General features: G+C 40.1%; 3 protein-coding genes across 11 annotated transcripts in view; 2 read left to right on the top strand and 1 right to left on the bottom strand.

Annotated features, from left to right (window-relative positions):
* The window catches only part of adgrd1 (adhesion G protein-coupled receptor D1), a 33,477-nt gene extending 31,292 nt beyond the window's left edge, over positions 1-2,185 (bottom strand). For 2 of the 4 annotated variants that reach the window (XM_085180542.1, XM_085180543.1), the window contains exons 1-5: positions 1,722-2,185; positions 1,576-1,612; positions 1,113-1,229; positions 543-638; positions 45-167 (exon numbers count right to left, since the gene is read on the bottom strand). In XM_085180542.1, coding sequence (XP_085036668.1) covers positions 45-167; positions 543-638; positions 1,113-1,229; positions 1,576-1,612; positions 1,722-1,775 — 427 coding nt within the window. In that variant the 5' untranslated portion in view covers positions 1,776-2,185. The remainder of the gene's footprint in view (positions 1-44; positions 168-542; positions 639-1,112; positions 1,230-1,575; positions 1,613-1,721) is intronic. The other 2 variants (XM_085180545.1, XM_085180544.1) reach the window with 2 other exon arrangements.
* A 1,057-nt stretch (positions 2,186-3,242) lies between these two features.
* stx2b (syntaxin 2b) lies at positions 3,243-11,390 on the top strand. Of its 3 annotated transcripts, XM_085179162.1 has the most exons (11): positions 3,243-3,693; positions 3,793-3,867; positions 3,966-4,065; positions 4,644-4,718; positions 4,798-4,871; positions 5,479-5,587; positions 6,874-6,947; positions 7,100-7,237; positions 8,328-8,438; positions 8,586-8,694; positions 8,864-11,390. In XM_085179162.1, exons 1-10 carry the CDS (start codon positions 3,664-3,666, stop codon positions 8,679-8,681), a joined length of 882 nt encoding a protein of 293 aa, XP_085035288.1. In that variant the 5' UTR covers positions 3,243-3,663; the 3' UTR covers positions 8,682-8,694; positions 8,864-11,390. The 3 variants fall into 3 exon arrangements, with proteins under 3 accessions (XP_085035288.1, XP_085035290.1, XP_085035291.1); XM_085179164.1 differs by lacking the exon at positions 8,864-11,390 and having other exon boundaries at positions 3,244-3,693; positions 8,586-8,855; XM_085179165.1 differs by lacking the exon at positions 8,586-8,694 and having other exon boundaries at positions 3,264-3,693; positions 8,864-11,389.
* A 4,876-nt stretch (positions 11,391-16,266) lies between these two features.
* rimbp2b (RIMS binding protein 2b) overlaps positions 16,267-22,883 on the top strand; it is a 108,381-nt gene continuing 101,764 nt past the window's right edge. For 2 of the 4 annotated variants that reach the window (XM_085179160.1, XM_085179157.1), the window contains exon 1: positions 16,468-16,599. In XM_085179160.1, coding sequence (XP_085035286.1) covers positions 16,474-16,599 — 126 coding nt within the window. In that variant the 5' untranslated portion in view covers positions 16,468-16,473. Of the gene's footprint in view, positions 16,386-16,467; positions 16,600-20,885; positions 20,905-22,883 lie in introns of those variants that run through there. The other 2 variants (XM_085179156.1, XM_085179159.1) reach the window with 2 other exon arrangements.

Below are 22,883 nucleotides of genomic sequence, written 5' to 3'. Positions count from 1 at the left end.
AAACGATAACTTGTTCAATTATAGATTAAGTGCAGTGCACTCACCCTCAGGACCACATAAATTAGGGTCACTAATGCACGTGTTCTGGTAGTTTCCAAAGTGAAGAAAGGTGCCACCGTTATCTCCATTCAGAAAGATGCCCTTGTTGACCATTCCTTCAACAATGTCTGGGACAAAGCACAATTTATAGGAAAAATTTCATTTAAAAACAGGAAGGTGTTGTAACCGTTTAAGTGACTTTATAGTCATCTAACCACACGCTGTTTTGCATGATGAACATAAAGATTTTGCAGCTTTACTTGCATCTCATGTCAGAAGCCAGTCAATAAGTCTCCTACTTGACTTCAGGTTTAATTAATGTTAAAGAACAATCCCTTATCATCAACATACCAAGAAGTCCTCATTTCAGTCTGCAAGAACCGAAGACTGAACGGGGAGAAAAGTGGCTCAGCTCAATCGTGTGCCAATACAGAGGGAACAACAGAGGGCAGTGGGTGATGCACAAATGATTTTCAGTGAGAGGAAAAGTGATGGATCCTCACCTAGTATTGCAGAAATGTTAGTGTAGGCAGAGTCATTGTACACATAGGAAGAATTATGTGAAGAAGGGAGCACAGTGTGGTTGTGGATTCTGATAGCTGGACAAAGACAACAGAGACAAAAAAAAAGTGATTCACACCAATACGGACAAAAAAAAAACAGAAGACAGAACAGTGAAAGGAAAGCAATGGGAGGGACGTGATGCACAGGTATGAGACAGAGTGATGGTGACCAGCGTGCGAGGTGGCAGCGGTCAAAGAAAACTCAGTGTGACTTCACACATCATGCCCAAGTCTATACCCGATCCCTCTTTAACTTTAATCTTTCACTGAATGAGGAATCTACAACACTGCTGCAAATGATATTTAATTAAAAATTAGGCAAATGTCATCTCCAAACTATAGATTTTTGTAAATGATGTACTGCAGCATTTTTAAATCCTATTTTTTTTTTTAATTGACTGTAATTTCACTCATAAATCTGGCATTAAAATTAAAATCACAATAGCTTTGGCTGGAAGATGGGTGGTAAAAACACATTTAAATCGAACAGGTGTTTTCATATTCACATACTTATGTTGCTTCCGTTAATATAACCTGATCTGTTTCCATTATGATCCCACAGTTCATGGATTCCTTCCACTGCATCCAGCGGCCAGTAATGCGAGGCCGTGTCCAACACCTCCAGGCCTGGATGGACAAGTCAAGCATAAACAGGGATCCAGAAAGGGCTTTTCATCCAATCAAGCACTGCCTCATTAATCAGAATTTATTTTCCCAGAACTACATTTTGGGTTTGGGGTGGATTAAAAAGACAGTGATGATAATAATGATGCAAACAACTGGAAAAAAGTTGTTTATGCAGCAGACTATTTTGATTAAGCAGAAGAAGTAAACAAAGCAAAAACATCCTCTGGCATGGAAATTAGCAGATGGTAAAACAGGATCTTACAAATTATTTCTTTCTTTTTTTTTTCATTTTTAATCTAGCAACTGAAAACACAGGAAAATTGTCAGTCCAGAAATTTCTTACTACCTGGATGCTTCTGAGCTTGCGCCACTTGAGCATAAACCTGTTAAGAAATTAAAAATAACTTGTAAAGTCTGCAGTGCACAGTTCGTTCTGCTATTTGGGAGGAATTGCTAGTCATTTTCATCATGATGTGCATTTCTTAAGTTTACCTTAATAAAGGAGACAAAAGCTGTAAAAATGCGAATCCGCAAACAAAATGCCATAGTCTCTGCAAAATATAACACCAATTCTCTGAAACAACTTAATTCCACGGGTGAAGATGAATCCAATAAGCGCCGCTCATTGTTCCAATAGAATAAAAATAAAACTTCGGATCAGTCCATTTGTCCAAGGTTAGAAATACCCAAAGAAAATAAATAGAAGCACTGACTCAATAAAGCATTCAGTTTAGAGTTGTGGCGTGAGGCCGAAAAACTTCAGAAGTTGTCCTTTCATGATAAAAAACTGAAGCCCAACTCCAGAAAATTGTAATCCTTAATATTTATCCGAAAATCTTAAAAAGCCGTTTTCTTAGAATTTCTCTGCCTGCATCTGGGAGCCTCAAGGAGTACAGGAGCTCCGCTGAGCTCCGCTGGGCTGCTGCTGGACTGAACGTGGGAATTGCAAAACGTGAAGTCATTTTCTTTGGATCTTCTAAGGAGGGGCGGTAAAGTTTGTGCGTAAAAGGCGTTACTTGTGCGTAATTGGAGATTGCACGGGGAGTGAGATCAGGGTGTGCACCGTGTGATCCACAGATGCACATCTGAGTTTGTATTCAAAATATTTGTAAATAGCATACGATTTTAAAGACGTTTCGAGCAAGCTTCTTCCGATAACTGGTGGAGAGTCGCGTTGTCTAGCTGCTTTCTTACGTGTTGGCTCTGAAGACTACAATAACCTGGATGACCGAGTAGCTAGACAAACAGCATGCAAAACCTTTCTAGGAATAATAGGAATACGCTGAGTGCTCCGTCCTTTTTAACAGTGTGTAAATCTGCGAAGTTGCACAGAAATGCCTAGATATGTGGGAAAGGAGCAGAAACCCCTTTTAAAAACAAATTGAGTTACAGTTAAACAACACACACACACACACACACACACACACACTAAAGTATGAAAGTTCAGTAAATAAGATCAGTATTAAAGAAGAACTCCAAGCACTCCAAGTGGAAACATAAAACAGGACATATGTTGTTGTCAGATGAGAAGTGGGCCCTTGTTTGACTTTTGGCTCGGTAATTTCGGTTTGTGAAATGCGTAATGAGACTTGGGCATTTAGAGTTTGGATGACATCCACATATGGGGAAGTCATCAGGAGTCCCGTCGAAGGCTCCAAAAGTCAATTTACGCGGGTAAACAGCGCCACTGTGTGGCCAGGTGAATAATAGCTTAGCGGCCATCCAGCAGCGCTTATATATTATTTATAAAAAACCTTTTCATGTAACCGCAAACTGTTGTTGCTGTCTAAAAATTTTTTAATAAAGAAATCAAATTAATATTAAAAAAAAAAACGATTTATAATAAACTCAGAAATGCCACAAAAGATTAAAGTCTGACAATGGTACCTCAAATAGTTTCAGATTTGTGTAATAGTTCTACCAAGTTCAGCCCTTTTGAAATATGATTGCAGCATTTAGTTTATTTATCATAAAGTTCAAATGCGATTAAGGGAGGACCAGATTCTCCATCAACGTCATCTGAGAGAGAGAGAGAGACCTCACAGAGAGAGACAGAGAGAGAGAGAGGGAGAGAGAGAGGCGTATCCCGGGGAGAGGGATATTACTGTAGATCTATTACGGATCCGATGCACTTGTTGAGCGGGGAATATCGGCAGAGTTGAAACAGGAACAGCCCTTTCTGGGTTTATTTCTGAGTTGTGTCTTGGACCCAGTTTTGATCAAACAAAGCTCGACCTGTGGCACTGACTTCCTATTTCTGCGACTGTCATCTCACAACATCGTGGGCCTGAATCTCAGAGATTAAACTAAATCTATTTTTATTAGCCACCTGGACCTGACTGCGCGGCAATGTTCCTCTCCACATGGAGACGTACAGGATAGAGCCAGCATATGCTTTACAACTAGCTGAGCGGGAGACGAGCTGACCGGTGTGATGAAGGATCGACTGGCTGAACTGACCGCTGTAAGTGTTTTTGTTTTAGCTTCAACTTCATGGATCGTGACATGAAATATCCTAGCATTAAAAAAAAAAAGGCACTCAAACACATTTTCATCCTCATAGGCCGCTTCACAAACAGAAGAGGATGTTGCAGTTACAGTTAACCAAGATGGATTCATGGATAGCTTTTTCAGAAGGGTGTGTACTACTGTGACTTCCAGGATGTGTATTAAGAGTAAAAGCAATAATAATTGAGGACACTGATGAATTCTTGACTTATTTATCGGCTGGTGTAGGTGGAAGAAGTCAGAGGAGTCATCGATAAGATCTCCATACAAGTGGAAGAAGTGAGGAAGATCCACAGCATGATCCTGTCGGCACCCAACACAGATGACAGTAAGTTCGGGTCGTTTAGGTTTAGGATGTTAACATCCTTTAGGTTTTTTTTTTTATTGCTTTATTTTTAGAAATGCATGGATGGAAGTAGTCTTTTTGGGCACAGAGTCAACGTGCTTCAGATGTCTTCCTTCCTTAGTTGCGATGAATGGCCGGCAGAAACCTGTGAAGGAAGTAGCACTCAAATTTATATCAAACCTGACAAACTACTGTGATTCAGGACCTAATCGGGGATTTAAACATGCTGTTTTACTAAAAAATAATTTCTACAAATTCCAAATGGTTTAAAATTATGACTGGAACACAAGATCCGAATCAGTGTCTAGCCTTCTTTACTGTGTGAGTGGAAAATCTGGCCACAGGATAACTCAGTTTACTTTGCCATGGAATCAGTTAATGTAGTTCATCACAGTGTCCATGACGTGGAAATTGTCCTTTATTTTGTAACCTCTCCATTATTGCCTCGGGGTCGTTGCCAAGTGACCAGCTGAAATCAGAGCAGATCAAATATTTGGATTACCTGGATGACGACTTTTCTTCTAAACAAAATCTAACACATCTCCTGTTTGTGTGCGAAGGAACAAAGGATCAGCTGGCTGCACTCACCAATGATATCAAAGGGAATGCCAATGTGGTGCGAACCAAACTAAAATGTGAGTTCAGCTGTCGTCCACATTTCTTTCATGTGTTTCAAATTGTGTAACAATGTCAATTTTACATTTTTTTTCACAGCCATTGAGCTGAGCATGCCCAAAGATGATGCTGCTAACAGGGCCTCCGTAGATTTCAGGATCCAGAAAACACAGGTCAGGATCTCCTCACGCTTATTACATACCTGATCACACGACGACCCAAGCACTACTCTGTCAGCTGTATGCAGAACTTCATACAGATAAAAGCTGTTTTGTTTTCATTATAAATAAATCCAGACATTATCATTTCTGACTATCCAGCTCTCAGCTTTACTTCTGTATTTTGTTGATGGTATATTTCTCTAGTTTAAGAGCAAAAACTGTATCATAACCTTCCAACACTTCCAACGTGTACTTTGTATCTTGTACTTCTGAACTATAAGGTATTAAGTCTTAAAACCTTGCAGAGGGTGACATGATGGTCCAGCTGTTAACCCTGTTGCCTCACAGCAAGAGGAAGCTGGATTTAAATCCGGTCTGGGTACTCTGGCCTCCCACAGTCCAAAGAAATGCACTGGGTTAGATGGACTGTTTCTAAATGGGCTGCAGGTGTGAACATAAGGGTGAATGGTTTTCTCTATATGTGTTACCTCTGTGGCAGATTACTCTGCCGCTCCCCTTAGAACAGCTGGGATAGGCAAGCCTGAGCTGGATAAGTAGAAGTCTGGAAAGCCTGCAGCACATTATCACTTTGTGTCCCTGTGTTTTGACTTGTCCTCAGCACACTGTGCTCTCCAGGAAGTTTGTGGAGGTCATGACCCAGTACAACGAGACTCAAGTGTCCTTTAGGGATAGAAGCAAAGGAAGAATCCAGAGACAGCTGGAGATAAGTGAGTGACAAATAATTGTACTCCTGTATCTGAATAAGCCCAGGAATAATGGGCTACATTAACTACAAATGGATGACCATACAGGACTTGAAATTAATTAAACTTTCAATTCTTTTGACAAACTTAAAAAAAAAGTAGTGCTAAAAGGGCGACAAAAGAAGTAAAACCCTCCAGCTGTGTTAGGGCAGGATCCAGGAAACAGACCGCACCAGCTTCCTCTCTGCTTTTCTGGACACCAGCCTTAGTGCTGATAAACAGAGAAGAGCAATAGCATAGGGTTTCTGCAACGCCCAGACAATAAATTTCCAGTGTTTTGGAAAGAAATGTACTAAAAATGGTTCCCGCATTAGCAACATATAACGTAGTCTCATTAACAAATATTCTATATCAGATAGAAATGATTGTTTAGGTGCAATAAGATTCATATTTGTTATAACTCCAGATTTGTAATAAGCTTTCTGCTTATTGTGTTAAATCCTCGCTGTTCAGTATCCCTGTAACAAACAGGCAGATCCATTGTATTAAGTATATGTGAGTAACAATAGTGAAAAGCAAAAAATAAAAAAGGGTTGACTCCCAGAGCCAGTCCCTGCGGCCGGCATTAATGAGAGGCTCTAGTTCTGCAGACGGGTGAGCCTGATACTGGAGATGCCTCTCTGTGTTTGCGTTGCCCGGGATACGAGCAGAGCACTCAGCGGCCTGTGCAACAGTAGTTCACCTGTCTTTGACCAGACTCAGTTTGTGCTGTCGCCAAACACCAATAACTGACACCGTTCACAAGTAAAAGCCTTGATGTGTAGCGATGAGCTGAGCGCGTGGTGTGTTTTGCTTTGAGTGTCTCTCTGAGGAACAGCCACCGATAAAGGTGTGTGATATACAGTAAGCACCTGCACAGCGGTCTCTCTCTCTCCAGGGAGAGTACTTTACAACAGGAGGCATGGTTGCAGTAAAAGAAAGCCCTCTGTTTGTAGAGATTGTTTCAGGAGCTTTGGGGGGGGGGGGGGTTGTGTGGATTTCCTTTGTACCTTAGGTACCTCTTATGCAACCTTTTGGCATGAATCCACTGACAGCTGCAGCAGGCAGAGATGGGGCAAAAGAAATAAAATATATTCAGAGGGATTCTTCCTCCGTTCCATAATGACATCAAATGAAGGCATATTAGTTTCATGGGTGGAAGCAAATACACATGGTCCAAAACAGTCACTTTTGTTAGGAATGCCAAGACTTATGAATCAAATAAAACTGCCAGACAATTTTTAATTCTTTGTTTATTTGTTTAATTCTAGCTGGAAGAGTGACCACCAATGAAGATCTAGAAGACATGTTAGAAAGTGGAAATCCATCCATCTTCACCTCTGATGTACGGTTTCTCCAGCATTAATGTGCTTGCTTGGTAAAATGCCACGACTGCCATCTAGTGGCTGATGAGTAAATCTTTTTTGCAGTTGGGGTTGTGTGCCGATGGGGTGATTTTGGATGGATTTTTGAAGGTATTAAATCTTTCTCCCTCAGATCATTTCTGATTCCCAAGTCACACGGCAAGCCGTGAACGAGATAGAGTCACGACACCAGGACATCATGCGCTTGGAGACGAGCATCAGGGAGCTCCATGCGATGTTCATGGACATGGCGATGCTGGTAGAAACTCAGGTAAGAGCCTCATCTGAGTGGAAACTTTCACAAGCAGATCTGTTGATTTTTCTTTTAAAACTTGTTTCTAATATTGTCTACTAGGTATATCAAAATGGAGCTCATAGCACAAATACCAGTATCAAGTCAGAGGTGTAAAACATAAGGCCTGCGGCCACTAAGACTGTCATGTTTCGGCTGTGTCCAGGCAGGAGAAGGACCCAAACGCAAAACTCACCCTACAGTAATTAAACTCAAAAAGCTGCTTTATTGCAGAATGGCACAAAAAATATAACTAAACTAAACTGGGACATGGATAACTAACACACAGGGAAACACAGCCATGAGGGAGACTACGACACTGACAAAGAGAAACACAGGGCTTAAATACACAGAGGGATAACGAGGGAATGAGACACAGAAGGAGAGCAAAGCTGGGAGTAATCAGGCTGGACGAGACAAGGGAAGCAAAACTAGAAACACTCACATGAGACTTGGACCTTTGAAGTAAAACAGGAAACACACTGACTGAACTCAAAACATGTAAACTTAACAGCAACTGAGACAGAACATAGGGAGCTGAAACATGGGACAGAAAGGCAAAGTAGACACAACATGAACATAACGACGCCCACAGGGAAAGAGCAAAACAGAGCACCGAAACACAGGACCTCTTTCAAAATAAAATAGGAAACAATGAAACACTGACATGACTATATGAACTTGACAACATAACAAACAGACATGAAACACATGAAGGATAAAGGAGACTTAACACAAGGGTTGAAAACACAAGGGGAATATAATAAGCAAATGAACATAGAAATCTAATGAGCTTAAACATAAACTATAAACATCAAAATGAACTAAAACTCAAAATGCTGGGTCATAAGACCCAGGATCGTGACAAAGACTTGTCCAGCAAGGAGGTGTACCCCCCCAAACTGTCATTCACTATTTACAAAATTACAAAATTAAAGGACATAAAGTTCCTGTTTTTCCACAACTATAGAAATTACTGCTTAAGATCAAAGTGGCCTGTATGTGGCCCAGGATGTGAAATAGGTTTGACATCCCGGCCATAAATAAAAGCATCTGCATTCATTTACAGGGGGATATGGTTAACAACATTGAGAAGAACGTCTCTAATGCAGCTGAATACATTTGTCGTGCAAAGGAAGAGACCAAAAAAGCAGTCAGGTACCAGAAGAAATCCCGGAGGGTATGTGCTCCTTTCTGGTTCTTTCTTGATGCAATTTAAAAAATATAAATCTTTGTAAAGGTAAATTTGATATAAGATTGTGGTCTAAGCAGCATTTCTTTTCATTCATGAACTTTAAATAACACAGTCTTCCTCTTCACTTGCCAGAAATACATTATTCTTGCCTTTGCTCTGTTGATCCTGCTTGCTGTTATTGCACTAATTGTCGGCCTGTCTGTCGGACTAACCAAACCCCCTGCATGAGACCTGCTGTGAGGTAATGAAACTTCCACACCCACAACTTCCTTTTCTTGAGCCAAACATCCATCTCTTAATTTATGAATCTATTTTATATATTATGTTTATCTGCTGAATGCTTCACTGGATCTGCGGTTTCTCATATGCAGCCAGTTCCTCTGACTACTCGTTTCTCCTGTTTTTGACAGAAGCTTCTCTGCCTTGCCATGTGTGGAGGTTTCATACTTTTACTCATCATAATAGTCGGAGTCTTTGAGTAATGAATTCCATCGTGTGCAGTTCCACAGCAGTCAGAAGTGATGAAACTTTTACAAGCTTCATAATAGGACTGTCAGCCTCTATCCAGCAGAGGTGCAGGACGGATGTCTTGAGCAGAATTTTTTCCCCATTATTGTTTTTTTTTTTTTTTTTTTAAAACCAATGACTCCTGATAACAACCAACTGACAGCTGATATTTGGAATTCATACATTTTTACGGTAAAAGAAAGTTTTAATGTTTACATCACTTCACTACATATGAAAAAAGCAGATCTGGCATATTTACATGATGGACACAAGTGTCGGCGTTAATTAATACCTTTTCTTAATTAAAAGAAAAAATAATCAAAGCCTAAACCTTAGCAGCAGATGTGTATATAGATATAGATCTGTTTGTCTCATCTTCACAGTACCCCTGCTATTCTTGAATGTTTTTTTATTTTATTTTAATTTTTCGCTTTTTTTTTAGCAATTTAATCACTCACTAAAGACAACATCTTAAAGTATTAATTGTTACTGTTTTATGGCAGTTAGGGCATATCTGTCCAATTAGAAGCATGAATGCCTTCTCGTGGTCAGCAGAGTCCAGTGCAACAGATTTTGGTGGGGAAAATATTCCTCGGCTCTTTAACACTTTCCTTTGGAGTTAATGGCCTCAGTCGCCAGTTTCATGCCTTAGTGAAAACATGGTGCTTATATTTGACGATAAAGAGACAAAATATATTTTAGCCAGCAGTACCTACACAACTCCAATTTAAAATTTAAGTTGGGATAAAATGTAAAAATAAAAGCAGAATGTAATTATTCAAAAGCAAATCCTCATATTTCATCACTAGAACATAGAAAACATATCAAATGTTTATGCTGAAATAATTTATGAAACAATAAAGCATTATTTATTCCGAAATTGTTCCATAATTGGTCTTGCAAATTGGTGAGCCTGAAATTACTCTGAAATTTGTTCCTATTTTTGATGAGTTTTAAGGATGAGGGCTGAATTCAATAAAACTGGAATAGAGGAGGGCATACTTGTCATAACAGAAGTAGGTTGTAAGATTGTGGGATGTACCACTTCAAGGATATCTGCTATTCTACCTTCAAAACACAGCTCATCTAGCTACTGGTCAGCTCCAGTCTCTGTGTACTTTACTGTGCCAGAATAGCCTTTAGTTTTGATCGTTTGTTATATGCATGTAACTAATCGGATGTGATTGGGACATTGCTCTAGGTCACAGAGTAGTGGTCCAGCAGTAGTCTGTTTTGTGTGGTTCTAAAGTTTCAAGGTTTATATTTTCACTGCAAAAACATATCAATTCCAAATATCAGTTCTTTCTCTCTTCTTAACTGTAAAACATCATAATTGCTATCAGCCCTGAACAAAGACGCAACAGTCAACACACAGAGCCAGTTACAATAGACACAACAACATCGGCCCCTGTGTTATGCTGAAGTAGAGCACGTCTGTTCAATACAGCAGATTACTGTTGTTCTATATTGCTGTTAAATAGATTTTTTTGTGCTGAAGAAACAGTTTGACATTTTGGGAAGTGATTTGGGTGCTTGTTGAGGGTTCAATTAAAGGATTAAGTATAACTTGTATGTTTAAAGTAATAAACATGCCACAGACACTTTTTCTTTTACCCAGGCTAGGATAGCTGCTGGCTGCTGCTTCACATTAAACAGAGACATGAGAGCATATCATTCTTTTATCATAATTTAATAAAGCTACAACAACTGCCCAGACAGTGGTGCACTGGTTAGCAATGTTGCCTTGCAGAAAGAAGGTCCTGGGTTCAGGTCTACCAGCTAGCTGGGGCCTTTCTGTGTGGAGTTCACATGCTATCTCTAGGTACTCCCACAGACACACGTGGGGTTTGTTTAACTGACTGTAGATGAATGGCTGTCTCTCTCCAAGTGCTAGTTTGGCACCCTGTCCCAGCTGTGTACCCTGAATTGGATAAGCTGAAGCATGTCACAATTTTATCAAACTGCTGCTTTAGTGTCAAAACATGTGACCAGCTCACTTCTCTGTACACTGATGGCATACTTTGTGTTTACATGTTCAAGTATGTGCTTTATCCTTTTCACCTGTTGTGTATATATAATGTTATTTGTGTGATGTGAAGGTTAAACTACTACAGCTCAGGAGACCTTTAGGAATTTCATGTAGTCACATAGAATCCATTGTTATACTGTAAATGTGCCTTCTTGACATTTTAATATGAAACCTTAACCTTAAGTGCATTTGTCACAGCTACTGAGTGTGATGACTGAAATACTGCTGTGAAAAGAGTCATGCAGTAATGTAAGACTCTTGGAAGAATATTTCAGGAACACATATTTTTATTTTGATACTTTTTTGTTTTCCGATTGATTTTTGTATTTCATACTGAAAAGACAGATACTAACTAATGCAATAAATAAAAAAATCCAGAATGAAAAGTCCTGTCCTTGTTTATTTTCTTAAAAACTTCTTAGTTAAATATAAAGGGGCTATCCAGATATTTAAAATATTAATTAAATAAAATCTCTGACTATTCAAGACAAAATTAGGGGTATTTTGCCTGCTCTAATAACACTTCAAACATTTGGAGGTTCAGTTTGTTTAAAAGAAGCGGAAAGAAACAGAGGCTGCTGTTTACTTCGGGCCTAATGAGTGCTTTGCACAAAGCACTTGTCTTCTGTGTAATCAACCAAACAAGATTAGTTAGGAAAGTGGAAGTGAGTCCCTGGAGGGCAAGGTCTCTTTTCCCTTTCCTCTCTTTTTCTCTCCTTTGACTTAGATCAAAGGCTCTTTCAGAGGTGTACTTTGAATGAAATATCACAGAATGTCCTTAAATATGAGCTCTGGGACCCCCCCCCCCCCCCCCCCCCCAAGTATTCATCCTACATGTCAAATCAGGGGACATTAAGAGCTGTGATTTAACTTGGTCACAGCAGTTGGTTCAGATGAGTAATTTCTGTGGCAATATGTTGATGTTAAAGCATAGTGAGTGATAACAAAGTGTATTTTGAGCATTGACTAATTATTTGGGTTAGTGCCTTTTCAAATTTTGAATAATAGTTTACTGTTAGTCATTAGTGGGAAATCTCCCACGTTCCACAGAATAGATTGAGAATTGTAAGCAGCCATCTGTCAGTTTGAAAGGGAAATTATACAAATATGAACATTTTGTGAACTATAAATAAGAGATATTTAAACTTCTTAGTGACTCACCACAGGTGGTGATCATCTTCCATCACTGGTCAGGAGTGCTAAAGAAATATATTAAACTGCCCTGTTACTGCAATTTTCTGTCAATAAAGGTAATACTCTGTTCTTACTCTGCTGTGGTCAGTGTTATTCACCAGCAGTTTGATCAAATATCGATAGTATTGATACCAGTCTTGGTATTGGTATCAGACTGATACTAGCGCGATAGGCTCGAAGTTCAAAAGTCTTGGTATCAGCAATACTGGCCCTGTATTTACTTGATATCTGTACTAAATTTGCAGTACGGCACAGCAGTACTTACAAGTCTCCTCAACTGTGCCAAATGTATTACTTTACACATAAAATAATTTCTTTTAAGTGCTTGCATTACTTACATCATAGTCCCTACTGATCTGTAACAATGAGTAGCGATTGGCTGGAATAAGTATCCTCAACTACCAGACCAACTTTTCTTGACTTTGATGAAGGTGAAGCTTGAGGGGCGTGTTGAGATCAACATTTTGTAAGAGTGGATTATAAGCAAGCCAGAATAATTCAGAGTTATGTGATAGGTTGTATCAACTGCCTATGTGAAGTGATGGTATGTGAGATAAAGTGGAGTGGTTAAATGGACAGTCAGTTTTGCTGAGAATACAGTTGAAATTCATTTAATTTCAGTGTCATTTTTAGTGTTAGCTCACTAGCCACTGGATGTGATGAAAGTGCAGGGGGATTAAAGAAAACAACAGCAGTGACATTTGACCTCTGTCGTGAGTGAAAGCTGGAATTATCAGTGAAAGCTGGAATTATCAGTCAAAATAGAAATCAATATGCCAAATGGAGAACAACTTAGCTTAATGCTACTAGTCAAATGCAACAGGGCTGGAGCACTGGTTGATTTTCTTTCACCACCCTCCCTTGCTAATAGTGCATGTAGCTTTGTGTTTGCTAATCAGCATGGAGAGAAAGTACAGTGTTTGAAGATCAAATCTCCCAGTTTTACACTGGGACCTGAAAGCAGCTCACATTTGTGGATCTGTGCGAGGTTGGCCCCGTTAAATTACTCTCAAACTTGATCTGTTCGTATCGAGCGATTCGTTCGCACGTATTTAAGGTTTTGTGAGCAAGCGAGCGAGAAGTTACGTGTAGTTTTAGACATTTGAACGCACAGAAATGTTTTCTAAAGGTAAAATTATCTGATTCGCGAGCTGACCTTAAAAAAATGCGCGCAGACGATCAGTATTTCAGGTTTGGATGTACGTACACTTGTAAAATGGTTTCACGTGTGGTTTGATTGCTTTGTATTTGTCAGTCCTCAAAAGTTACAAATCATTGCACACATTTGTAAATGTTAGTTTAGGGTCGTGGATCATATCGTACGCTTTTGCAACCTTTTTGAGATATATTTCCAAAAAGCCTTTGGCTTAAGCAAGAGTGGCCAGAAGACTCCAGCTCTGTGGGATGGTATGACGTCAAATTTAAGAAAGAGTGCGACATGATTCCCAAAGAGCAATCAGCTTGGCATGTCTCAGCACTGGATGCAGTGTGTTCTTAAAATATTTGAGGAAGCTGGACATGTGCAAGACAGAAACATAAAGTAGCAAGGCTAAAAGGTTATACACTGCAGTTGAGCAGTTTCTCTAATTCATGTCTTTAAGAAAGCGTTAAAAATGCAGGAAGAATTTGATACATGACCTGAGCGATGCATCTGACCCTTCAGTTGATTCATCTGCTGCTCAGTGAAGCCTCATCAGAAATGACCTCAGTGGAAGGTTTGCTGTCAAGAAGCCATTATTAAGGAAAAGAAACAGGGAGAAAAGTCAGAGGTAAGTACACAAGAACCAAAGTCAGTGGCAAGAGGTCTTATGGAGTGATTCATCCAAATTTTAGTTCAAATCATTAAAATGTACAGAGGAGATCAGGCGAGAGGTGAGTGACAGTGAGTGTCTACAGCCACGGTGGAGGTGCTGTCATCAATTAGGGCTGTGTTTCATCCAGTGGTGTTGGGGATGTGGTCAAAATAAATGGAATTATGAAGGTATAATAGTAGATAATAGGGCTGGGTATCGTCACTGATTTCTAGAATCGATTCAATTCCGATTCACAGGGTCCCGAATCGATTCGATCCACGATTCGATTTAATTAGATTCGATTCGATTTAATTAGATTCGATTCACTTTGATTTGAATCTGGGAAATTTTGACAGTCAGAAATATTATAATTCAGATCAGTACATTTACATATTTTTGTATCTATAAAAAGGAAGCTGACACACCAAGACTTTATCAAAGGTGTGAGCATCACAGCAGAGGCCTTTGTGTCAAAGTAGCTGAAGATAAAACACAGAAAAACATGAAGGTGATTTTCCTGTTCTGGGATTTTATAAAAAATTTCTGCAGTAGATCAAAAACGAAAGAAAACCATTAATCAACACATGAACATTACCTCTGAAGTTACAGCGGTTTTATTAGAGACAAGGCTGAGCGTTTTGCATTTTGCATAATTTTAAAAAGTTTAAATTTGTTCGGTATTGAACGGCAGAAATTAGGTTTTATTTTCGGAAGTATATAAAACGAAAAAAAAAAACATCGGCCGACAGCGCTGTAAACAACGGTAGACTTGTGCATAACAAGCAAGCGAATAATGCAGAAAACAGTACAGAGAGAGAGAGGGAGAGAGAGGGAGAGAGAGCGCGCAAGAGAGCGAGCATGCGAGAGAGAGCTGTGCATCGTGGTCAAAGAAAAACAATAAAAGTCAGAGTGAATTCATGACTTTGTTTATGTGAAGCGTAGTTTGGATCTTCTTTTGCTGCTGGTTCGGTCAATATTGTTTGGAGAGACATCAAACTAACAGCTTTAGAATCAGCGCATAAAGGGCGTGAACACAAAGCGCGGACCGCCGACAGATCAGAATCAGCCCGCTGTCGGCTTTCAGCCCCGACTGTGAGAAAGGCAACATCTCACTGATTCTGATCTGCGGTTGGGCTGTGTGTTTAAGTCTTTGTGCAGAATCCATGTTCCTGCTCTCATTTACTGTCTTAGCTGTTTGGTGGTTGTTGAAATTTTGTGAGATTTCACCAGAGATTCTGGCATTTCGGGCAAAATAAATTTATATTAAAAAATCGATTCAGGATTTTAATGAATCGATTTTACGTTATCCAAGCCAGAATCGATTTTAATCGATAAATCGATTATAAAAACCCACCCCTAGTAGATAATAGATTTTAATCCACCCTACAATATGCCCCAAGCACTCTGCTAATGTGGTAAAAGCATACCTGGATAGACAAACACACAATGTAACACTATCAGCCATGGATTGGCCTCCCCAGAGCCTGTACTTCAATATTATTAAAGCAGTGTGGGATCATCTTGACAGAGGACAGAAAAAAAGGCAGAAACACCCAAAGAAGAGCTTTGAATGTACTGCAAAACCTGTGAACTCTTCCTGAAGACTGTTTAATGTATTTAGAGAGTTCAGGCTGTGCTGAAAAATAAAGGTGTTCATACCAAATACTGATTTTTAAACTCATTAGAATTATGTAAATTTTGTTTTTGTCTTATTTATTGTATTTCCATGTATGTTTGCACATGTTTGAATAAATCACTGCACCTATTTCCCATTTTCCTGGAAAAAATAAAGAAATCAAAGGTGGCTCAAGTCTTTTGCACAGCACTGTAGTTCAGTATATTAGAGTCTAACTGGAATTGGAGCTGTCAGGGAAGGAGAAGTCCACAGCTAATAAGTCTGCTCTGGGTCTGGAACACGCTGGTCTAGATGACACAGTGGAAACTGTGCAGTAACTCATGACCATTAGACTTCAGGGTGTACTTAGTCTGGAGTCGCATTAAGGCTCACAGCTGCTGTAAATCACAATTTTAGTTTGAGAAAAGCATGAATTTTAAACTGTAGCCTATTGCAGCATACACTCTAAAATAAAATTGAGCTTAATATTTTTTATGATTTCCACAGTTAATATTTAAAGCCTTTAACACTTTCTATGTGCATATAATAAGAAGAAATGCATATAAATATATTGACTCGACTTTTCAATTACAGAGGTGTAGTTTTATGCATTTTGCATTTCCTGTGGCAGCTGTGTCATCTTTTCTGTCTGTGTGTACTAACAATAATCCAAATCCATTATTATGTAACTCAGTTGAATACAGATATTTATAATCTGAACATGCTGGAGATCATCATCCGTCGCTGCTGACCATGACAAGCACTTGGGGAAGCATGCAAACTGTTCTGTCATGGTAGGTTATTGCTTGTACCAAGCAAGAGATGAAATGTGACTGATGCAAGGCTTTGCTTGACATCTATTTTTCCATTTGCCAGGGGACGATGGGTTGCCATAAGACTTGCAAGGTGGAGAAACTCCTGAGACAGTCTCAACGGGAAGTAGTGTGGAGCCAGAGACAAACGCTAGCCAGAGCAAAGAAGAACAGCTGGGTGAGAGGCACGGATAAAGTGAGTGTGGCGTGCTGTTTGAGTGTGTGCTGGTTGCTAAGCTTTCAGTGAATAAGATTTAACAGTGTCTGGACACTGGGTGGATCAGAATTTGTTGATGCCTGCAGCCATAATCTGACCTCATCCCGCGCTCCTCAAACAAGATTCTTGACTGCCACTGAGGTTATTATTAACAAACTCAGCCATATGCACCTCTTAATAATCGTTTTGCCTCATATATTTAGCTATTCAATTAACAACATAACAGCATAAGTAGTCCTTGCTGCTCATTAAATAGACTTAAAATGGATAGCTACAGTTAGGTCCATTAATATTTGTTTCGTACACCACCATATAGCTTTTAACTTTAAAAATCAATGTGAATGGAATTGAATTACAGACTTATACTTAGACTTATACTCACAAAAGTATTACATTGACTACTTTAGAATTAAAACCATCTTTATTTATTTTGTATGTTTTTCAGCCAGTGATTGCATGTAGTCTAGAACCCATGGACATCACAAAACGCTGTTTTCCTTACTTGAGATGCTCAGCCATGTTTTTAGTGAAGCCATCTTAAGTTGCTGCTTATATGTTTTTTTTGTGTTGTTTTTTTAAATCACGCTTTATTGCTCTGCAGTCAGGTGAACTAGCACTATGTCCCATTTCTTTGGCTTGAGAAACTTGTATCATGAAACATGTACCCATATCACAACACTGCCTCCACCATGTTTGGCAGATGATGTGAGCTGTTTCTCTCCTTCTCCATACTTTTTTCTTCCCACCTTTTTGGTACAAGTTCATCTTAGATTCTTCTGTCTGAAGATTTTTTCCAGAACTGTACAGCTGCATTCATGTGTTTTATTTTTTGACAAAGTCTAATGTGTTCATCCTGTTCTTGAGTGGAACCGTTGGTTTTCACCGTGTTGTAAGCCCTCTGGACTTTGACAATGGCATGACTATGTTTTTGAGAGTGTTCTTGACACTGTTAGTTGTTGTGAAGGGTTTTTCTAAACAGCATGACGTACTTTAGTTTTCTTTGGTGCTCTTTCAGGCCTTATGGTGTTGGTGGGTTGGCCAGTGAGTTCATTCTCTTTAAGAATCTAAGGATTGTTGATTTGGCCACTCCTAGAGTTTTTAGTGTCTCTGCAATATAGGTTGAGTTGGGAAAAGTAAAATGTTTTCTGATTTTTCTGTCTGTTTCAGGCTCCCTTTTAATTTTCTTTTCAAAAAGCACCACATGTTTTGAATTGTGAAAAGTCTGGACTGCTGGCAAATCAGTTTAGCACCTGGACTATCTGCAGAATCTATTCCCATCTTTACTCTTGAGGACAAATCCCAAGACAAGATATTCACAGTCCTTTCAGCTGTTTGTGCTATAATTGCTGACATTCAATTTAAAATAAACATATGTATTTTTTTTTTAAAAAGGAAATATCGTCACTTTCAACATTTTGAATGTTGGGTACTCCGTTGCTTTTGCTGCGATAAACTGACAATCCAGAGTGTACCCTTGATCTTGCCCAGATAGATTGAGATAGGTTGCAGCACTCCTGCTGCCCTGAACTAGATAATCAGTTAAGCATCTAGATTCATAGACTCTTTAAATTAGACGATACAAAATGAAGGCTAAAGTAATTTTCCAACATTTAGGCTTCTGTCACACAGGCTTAGAGTAAGTAAGTCGAGAGTCAAAATATATGAAATACTGAGGCTTGTGTTAAAAAAGGTTTATCTTATAGGCTTACTGTTACCCAGAAAGGCCCGCTCTAAACCAGGAAAACCCCTGAAACTCCTGCCTGTGTTTGTGCTTCTGTATCAGTCTTGCTGGAATGAGTTAAAAACGACACAGTTGGAAAGAAACTATTATGGTAGTAAATGTTAGTGATAGCGATATACTCAAACCATCTTCCAGTTCCAGTTGCTGGAACCTGTGGCAGGTGTATGATGTAAATTAACAGGCAGATCCCCATAGCTTGAAAAAGCAAAGTGGAAACATCTGATGAGAACTATGTTATGACGCTTCTATCGTCAGCACACGATCTCCTCAGCGCGTTACATGACTGGTGTTCACAAAGTTAGGCTATTTGCTTTAATCAAGCAAATAGCCTAACTGCACCCTGCAGGTGCAGTAATTTACTTATAGAGGTAATAAGAGATGAGAATGGCAAGCTCATTCAGGCACCTGCAGAGAACCTTGTAGGGGTTTGTATTCACAGCCATTGTCTACAAGCCTCAAAAGGAAACCCACAATCCATACATTGACATTTCTTTTGAAAATGTCTAAAATGTTTACATAAGGGTCCGACATAATAACAAGAGCAATGCAAGTGTTCAGAGGAGGGTGACGTAGATAGCATCAGGGTAGCTCGTGCTACAGGCAAACAGCAGGAGGCAGGGCAGGACCTGGAGCACTTTAATATGACTGAAGTCAGTGTAGTGGCCTGTAGCAACTGAAACCTGTATTTTTCCTCCCCCTTTGAAATGTCGAAGAAATAACTGCAATCTGACCTCTACCTCTTTGTCATATGCACGTTATGAGTTATTTTCTGGTGAATATTGTCTGACTCCATCGGCGTATCCAAATCATCTCCGTGTAAAAGCTGAGCTCTCCGTGTTCTATTTGTTGCACAGTTTTTGAATAATATTCCGAACTCTTCACAAAAGGGAATGCCAAAACAGTTGTTCACACCTCTGAATGTGTCTCAGTAAGCTGGGCGCAGGCAGGCCTGGAGCTGCTGTTCTGCCTTCTGACAGCTTTTGACAGCTGTCTGCCCAGGTTTGGTTCTCTTTAACATTCTAAGGTAGGCAGGCATCCACTGAATCATTATTTCAAGAATAAAATAAGCGAACAATTTGACGTACCCTGTACAGCTTTGCCCTCCCCGGGGATGAGAAAATACTGTGCTTCCAAATAGTTTAATAGACAGAGTTTACCTCTAGTCTGTAACAGTTAATGGTTTTATTTAAATGCTGTGTCTACCTGTAGAGCTTCGGTGTGATGGAGACAGACATTTTAAATGTATTTGTAGCATTTACATCTGTGGAAAAACAGGGTAAAATCACACTTAGAAGTCCTACTTTGGTGAGATCTACAGTTACCTATAAAGGTGTGCTATACTGAACAGTACTTCCTGCTTAATATCAGAACTAAGCACCTCCCCATTTAGTGTTTACACACAGTCAGAGGACACGTGTGGGAACGGTTGACAATTGCTTGTGTCGTGGTTGCCTTGAGTCTTAAACAGATGCTGTGATAAATAGTCTGTCGATTGGGATTGCAGCGAGGGTCCCGCCATAGGGGGAGGGAGGCCCCAAGACAGGAGGTAAGAACCTGCTGTAGTTGCTAAGCATCAATGTTGAGGGAAGTCGTTTTGGGCCCTGCTCTTCCCGCTTCTCCTTTTCCCATAACAGAGTGCAGCACCACTGTCAGCCACAGAGGGCAGCCACACCACACATGCTGTGCTGCTATCCTCCACATCTCCCTGTAGTAAAAAAAACCCAGGATGACCCAAATAATCCCCTTTAATACCCCTGTGCACTTGATTTCCCGATCTGCGATTGGATGGCCGCGGTATTGCTGCTGTTTATGACAGCTGATTGGTCTTGCCCAACTTGACAGCGAGTGAGGCTTTGTCGAGCCGCTGGGCAGCCTCTGTGGCATGATGACCCATGATGAGGAAAGGCGGTGCTCCTGTATTAGCTTGCAAAAGAAATACAGTAGCTGGGAGGTAGTGCCACAAAGCTGGGAGCACTGGAGCTGGGGATGTCAGAGAACCTTGCATGACCTTGCCAGCTTCAATCATGGCTACTCATCAGTGGCTGGTTAGGTGAGCGGGCAGTAGGATACAGAACGCCGCTGGCAGCGTTTATTGACAGAATTGTCTGTGACTGCAGAGAACAGGACAGAGACGGTCCTGATTAAAGAGGACCAAAAGACATCGTGGAGAAGGTGCACTGCTCGGCACCACTGCACACTGCACTGCCTCTGCACCCCTGCGTGCGTGTGTCTGTGTGACTAAGCGTGCGTGTGTGTGTGTGAGAGAAAGTGAGAGAGAGCGAGAAAGGGAGAGAGAGGAAGGGGGCGTGTTGATGTGTGTGCTCTGCTGCACAGCCACGGTAGTGTGAACTGAATGATGCTCGCTGGCTGTCCCTCTCTCTCTCTCTCTCTCTCTGCCTGCGCTGCCTGGCTGTGCCTCTTTCTGCCGAGCATTGATGAACCATTTTATGCTACATCGTCCTGGTCCTGCTGCCGGCTGCTTCTCTTTCCTTTCGACACAGTAGGAGACACCTGCCATTTCCTCGTCGGCCCTTTCTGCTAAGGTAGTGTACCAATCTACTGTTGGCTGTCAAGCTGTGTATGTTTTTCCGAGCCGCGGATTGTTGCACTGACTCTGCTGCAGGCTTCCTATGCTGATGCTGCTGCTGCTGCTGCTGCTGCTGGTGGATGATCATAATATCTCTTAGTGGCAAACATAATTGAAATGCAACCCACTGCCTCTTACACACTCATAACCATCTACCCTCTTATGCATGTCTTGGAGATGGATCAGCATGTTTTGAGCTGCTCTGCCCAGGAGTGTATGTTTGACAGCACGGTGAAGAGCCAGAGGACATTAAGCATCATTTGCATGCAGTGAGGATTCATGCTTATTTTTTTCTGTGTTGTTTGTGACCTGATGGGGAAACATGTTTAAAGCGTACACTTACCTTAGCATAGCTGGAGCAATGTGTTTATGGTCAGTGTGTGTGATATAACATGGTTTTTGGGCTTGACGTTGGTCCCAGCTGTCACTGCCATGCCTGACAGGAGATGTTTTCTGTAGATTGTATATGCAGAGATGTGTTTAGCTTTAGGTTAAGGAAACTAGTAGGATTGCTGAACTTATGTCAGTAAAGTGGAGATAGGAATACTAATTGGAAAAAGCATTCAACTGAAATGGATGCATTTGCTTGAATGGGTTTTACCAACTATTTGCTCAGATTATCCATTGTTTTCGTTAAGATAACAGTGTATACTGTCTGTGTGGCTGCGTGTGTGTGTTTCATAGCTGAAAGATGATACGGTGTGTATGTTTGTCCATTATAAATGGGTACAGTGTAAATATGTAAGGGGTAAAACAGTTTCTACATATTGCATTGGCTGTAGCAGATTGCAGCATTGGCAGCGGACATACAGGGATGTATTATGATTTTTACTGCGAAAAAATATTTTATGTGTATCTGTGCATGAATGCACGAGTGCCTCCCAAGGTCACTCATTTGCAGTGTTTCCAGAATTAGAACTGTCAGTCTCGATTCACACCTTGGGTATGAGAGAGTACTCTGACGCCAAACTCCCATCCGTGCCGTAGCTCCTCCTGTCCACCTCGACAAGCAGACATGGCCATTCATCATTTCGCTGGCGATCCCTTCGCTGGCAGCAGAGGGACTTTTATCCTCACTATGCACCGGAGGCAAGTTTTCATATTTCAAACCAAAAATTTGCGTGCTGTCCACGGAGCAGATTCCTAGAGGAGCGGCGGTAGGGTGCTGCTGGTGGTGGGAGGAAGTGTACTTTTTTTTTTCTTTAAACCTAGCCCCAGGGTCAGATAATATTTGCATACGCAGCAAATGGGTGTGGTGAAACATGCTAGGGTTTCAAACATTTTTATTTATTGTGGCTCAGAGAGAATACTGAATGTGAATTAGAAAAATTAATTTGGTGCTTGCCTTAATGGCACATGAATAAAACCGAAGAGCAGTTTAATGAGTTTAGTAGTGATGTAATGACTGTTTTTTAAATGAAAACAATTCAAGTACTAAATATAATTTTAATGAATTACTAAACATTAATTAATTAAAATTATATTTTAATTATACTGGGGACAATATGTACTTGCTTTGCTGCTTTACTAATGTGTCAAGATCCTCATAAGCTAATCTGTATTCAATCTGCTACATACATATAAAGAGTCTTTTGGTGAGAGCACAGAGAATGAATGAAAACAGTAAAGTTCTGAGTTGTGGGTTTTGCATACAAATGCACTTTTGATCCATTAAAGTACACAGATTAAGCTCGGTGGGATTTTCTCTTTCCTTTAGGGTGTTTTATAACATTTTATTGCAACTGCAAAGTTAAAAAGCTCATGGCAATGAGATTTATTCTCTTCTTAAGAAAATATTGTTGCCTGATTGAATTATACTTTTTTTCCCCTCTATCTTACCAGGTAACACATTTGTACACTTTGTAAGGCTAACAATTAAACTAGCATTAATTATATAATCAAAAACTAAAAAAACAACAACAATAAAATTCAACC

Source organism: Neolamprologus multifasciatus, chromosome 12, assembly GCF_963576455.1.
Source record: "Neolamprologus multifasciatus chromosome 12, fNeoMul1.2, whole genome shotgun sequence".
Lineage (NCBI taxonomy): Eukaryota > Metazoa > Chordata > Actinopteri > Cichliformes > Cichlidae > Neolamprologus > Neolamprologus multifasciatus.
The sequence above is the reverse complement of the archived record's forward strand: the minus strand, read 5'-3'. Positions and strand labels throughout refer to the sequence as shown.

Coding starts and splice junctions, on each gene's coding strand:
- stx2b (XM_085179162.1), top strand. CDS start 3,664: ATGAAGGATCGACTGGCTGAACTGACCGCT. Junction 3,694..3,792: donor GACTGGCTGAACTGACCGCT/GTAAGTGTTTTT, acceptor TCATCCTCATAG/GCCGCTTCACAAACAGAAGA. Junction 4,719..4,797: donor GGTGCGAACCAAACTAAAAT/GTGAGTTCAGCT, acceptor TTTTTTTCACAG/CCATTGAGCTGAGCATGCCC.